At 38.4% G+C, this 1,747-nt stretch overlaps 1 protein-coding gene across 1 annotated transcript in view; it reads right to left on the minus strand.

Annotated features, from left to right (window-relative positions):
- apobb.1 (apolipoprotein Bb, tandem duplicate 1) overlaps window positions 1-1,747 on the minus strand; it is a gene marked incomplete at its 3' end in the record, with an annotated part of 29,018 nt that overhangs the window by 3,487 nt on the left and 23,784 nt on the right. Inside the window, exons 17-21 of the mRNA XM_035679156.1 lie at window positions 1,568-1,744; window positions 1,206-1,369; window positions 1,013-1,122; window positions 547-920; window positions 6-283 (exon numbers count right to left, since the gene is read on the minus strand). Coding sequence (XP_035535049.1) covers window positions 6-283; window positions 547-920; window positions 1,013-1,122; window positions 1,206-1,369; window positions 1,568-1,744 — 1,103 coding nt within the window. The remainder of the gene's footprint in view (window positions 1-5; window positions 284-546; window positions 921-1,012; window positions 1,123-1,205; window positions 1,370-1,567; window positions 1,745-1,747) is intronic.

Genomic DNA, 1,747 nt, shown 5'->3' on the forward strand with positions numbered 1-1,747 from the left:
GTCGAAATGGTCTTGCCATACATGGGTCCAGCCTTGAACATTCCCTCAAAGTTGCTATCAGCAGAGATTTCTTCACTGTTGATTCCAGACATACCAGTGTGCTCTAGAGCAATATTGAGACCAAATGGGCTTGTGGCTTCAATCTTGCTGCTTGATCTCAAATTGATTTTGTCTGTGACTGTTGCATCCTCAACAATAGTAATACTGGCTTCAATGAATTTGTGTGCGAAAGAGCTTTTCAACTGGGCCTTGATGGAATCTGTGGTGGCCAACATTCCAGAGCCTAAATAAAACACAAAGGAGAAAAGAAGATTGATAACTGATATTTGCATTGCTTTTTGACAAATATACACAATCAATTAAAAATCATCAGAGAACAATGTAACATTTTAGCTGAACATTAGTCACATTGTCATTCTATCAGTGGAATTCAAAACCTGTAACTGATAACTGTTCTACCAAGAACAAACAACTAACCATTTAACTGTGAGTTAAGGATAACAATGTAACAAATTCTAAATTAATGAATGATATTTTATATAATACCTTCAATCTTTATTGAGAGGATGTCAAGTGGGGAGGTTCCTTTCACATCAAACTTAGCTGAGTAGCTTGGTGTCTCCACCACATCTTTGCCAGCAGCCATTGAGGCCTCCATGTTGTATAGGTTACTTCTTATTAGAGATGAAAGCTCAGCTTTGCCAAAAAGAGGAATAGACAGAGTAAGGCTCTCAGGTACAACAAGCTCTGGGATGGGAATCTCCATGGAGACAATCTCCAGTCCAAACTGGGGTAGAGACATGCGAGGTGTGGTCAAAGCTGGTGGGAAGTTAAGCTCTTCTGTTGACTTTCCTCCAAGAGGGAGAGGGATAGCGATGGTGAAGCGCTCATTGTTGAAGTGGTAGACAGCCTTTGCCTCACTGTTATAAACAAACAAACAAACAAACAAACAAAACAATTAATAATGTTTCAAAAATTAAATGTTTTATCTATTTATTTATTTCAGACTTACGTATTCAAGAACAGTTTCTCTGGCAGTGAAACCTCAGGAATATCAGGCACTCTGAAGCTCTGAATGTAAGGGATGTCAGCAGCATAGCTTTCAATGTGGTTGTTTGTTGCCTGTGGAATAAGGAATGTATGTTTTATACATTTCAAATCAAAGATCTGTCATTTTAAATAACTGTGAAATCAGAGATTCTTACCTCCACAAATGCCTTAAAAGTTTGACGGATCGTCATGTCAGTCTCCCCTACCCGCATGTCAAGAACATCATTACTATACTTTTTAATCTCGTCAGTGTATGGAAGAATGTCCAAGATCTCCGAGTCCACATCTGACTTGATTTCAACCTCAATCTTGTTGGTATCTGTAAAGAAAATGTTGAAAAGAATGCTGACGCATTAGAAAACATTTCTTTAATGCTCAGACTAGGTTTTGGTTCAAATAGTTTTTTACTAAATGCTTTCTATCTATTGGGACTAGATGATCTGGACCAACCAGTTATGACCCAGTCTAGGCGTCTAAGAAGTCAAAAAAATGAATAGTAACTGGAAACTTATATTACCATATTTCATTGAGATTTTCTGCTCAGAAGTAGCTTCCAAGAACTTGATTTCACTCTTGAGCTCCAGTTCCAACTCTTCATCACGTTTCATATTAGCTGTGACGGTGGCATCAGCATTGATTGAGGGAACAAGAAGTTGGACTTGCAGCATACCTTCCTTCATGGCCTTCAGACTGAAAA

Source organism: Morone saxatilis, unplaced genomic scaffold (assembly GCF_004916995.1).
Source record: "Morone saxatilis isolate NCDOM2014 unplaced genomic scaffold, NCSU_SB_2.0 Contig7, whole genome shotgun sequence".
In the NCBI taxonomy this organism is placed as follows: Eukaryota; Metazoa; Chordata; class Actinopteri; family Moronidae; genus Morone; species Morone saxatilis.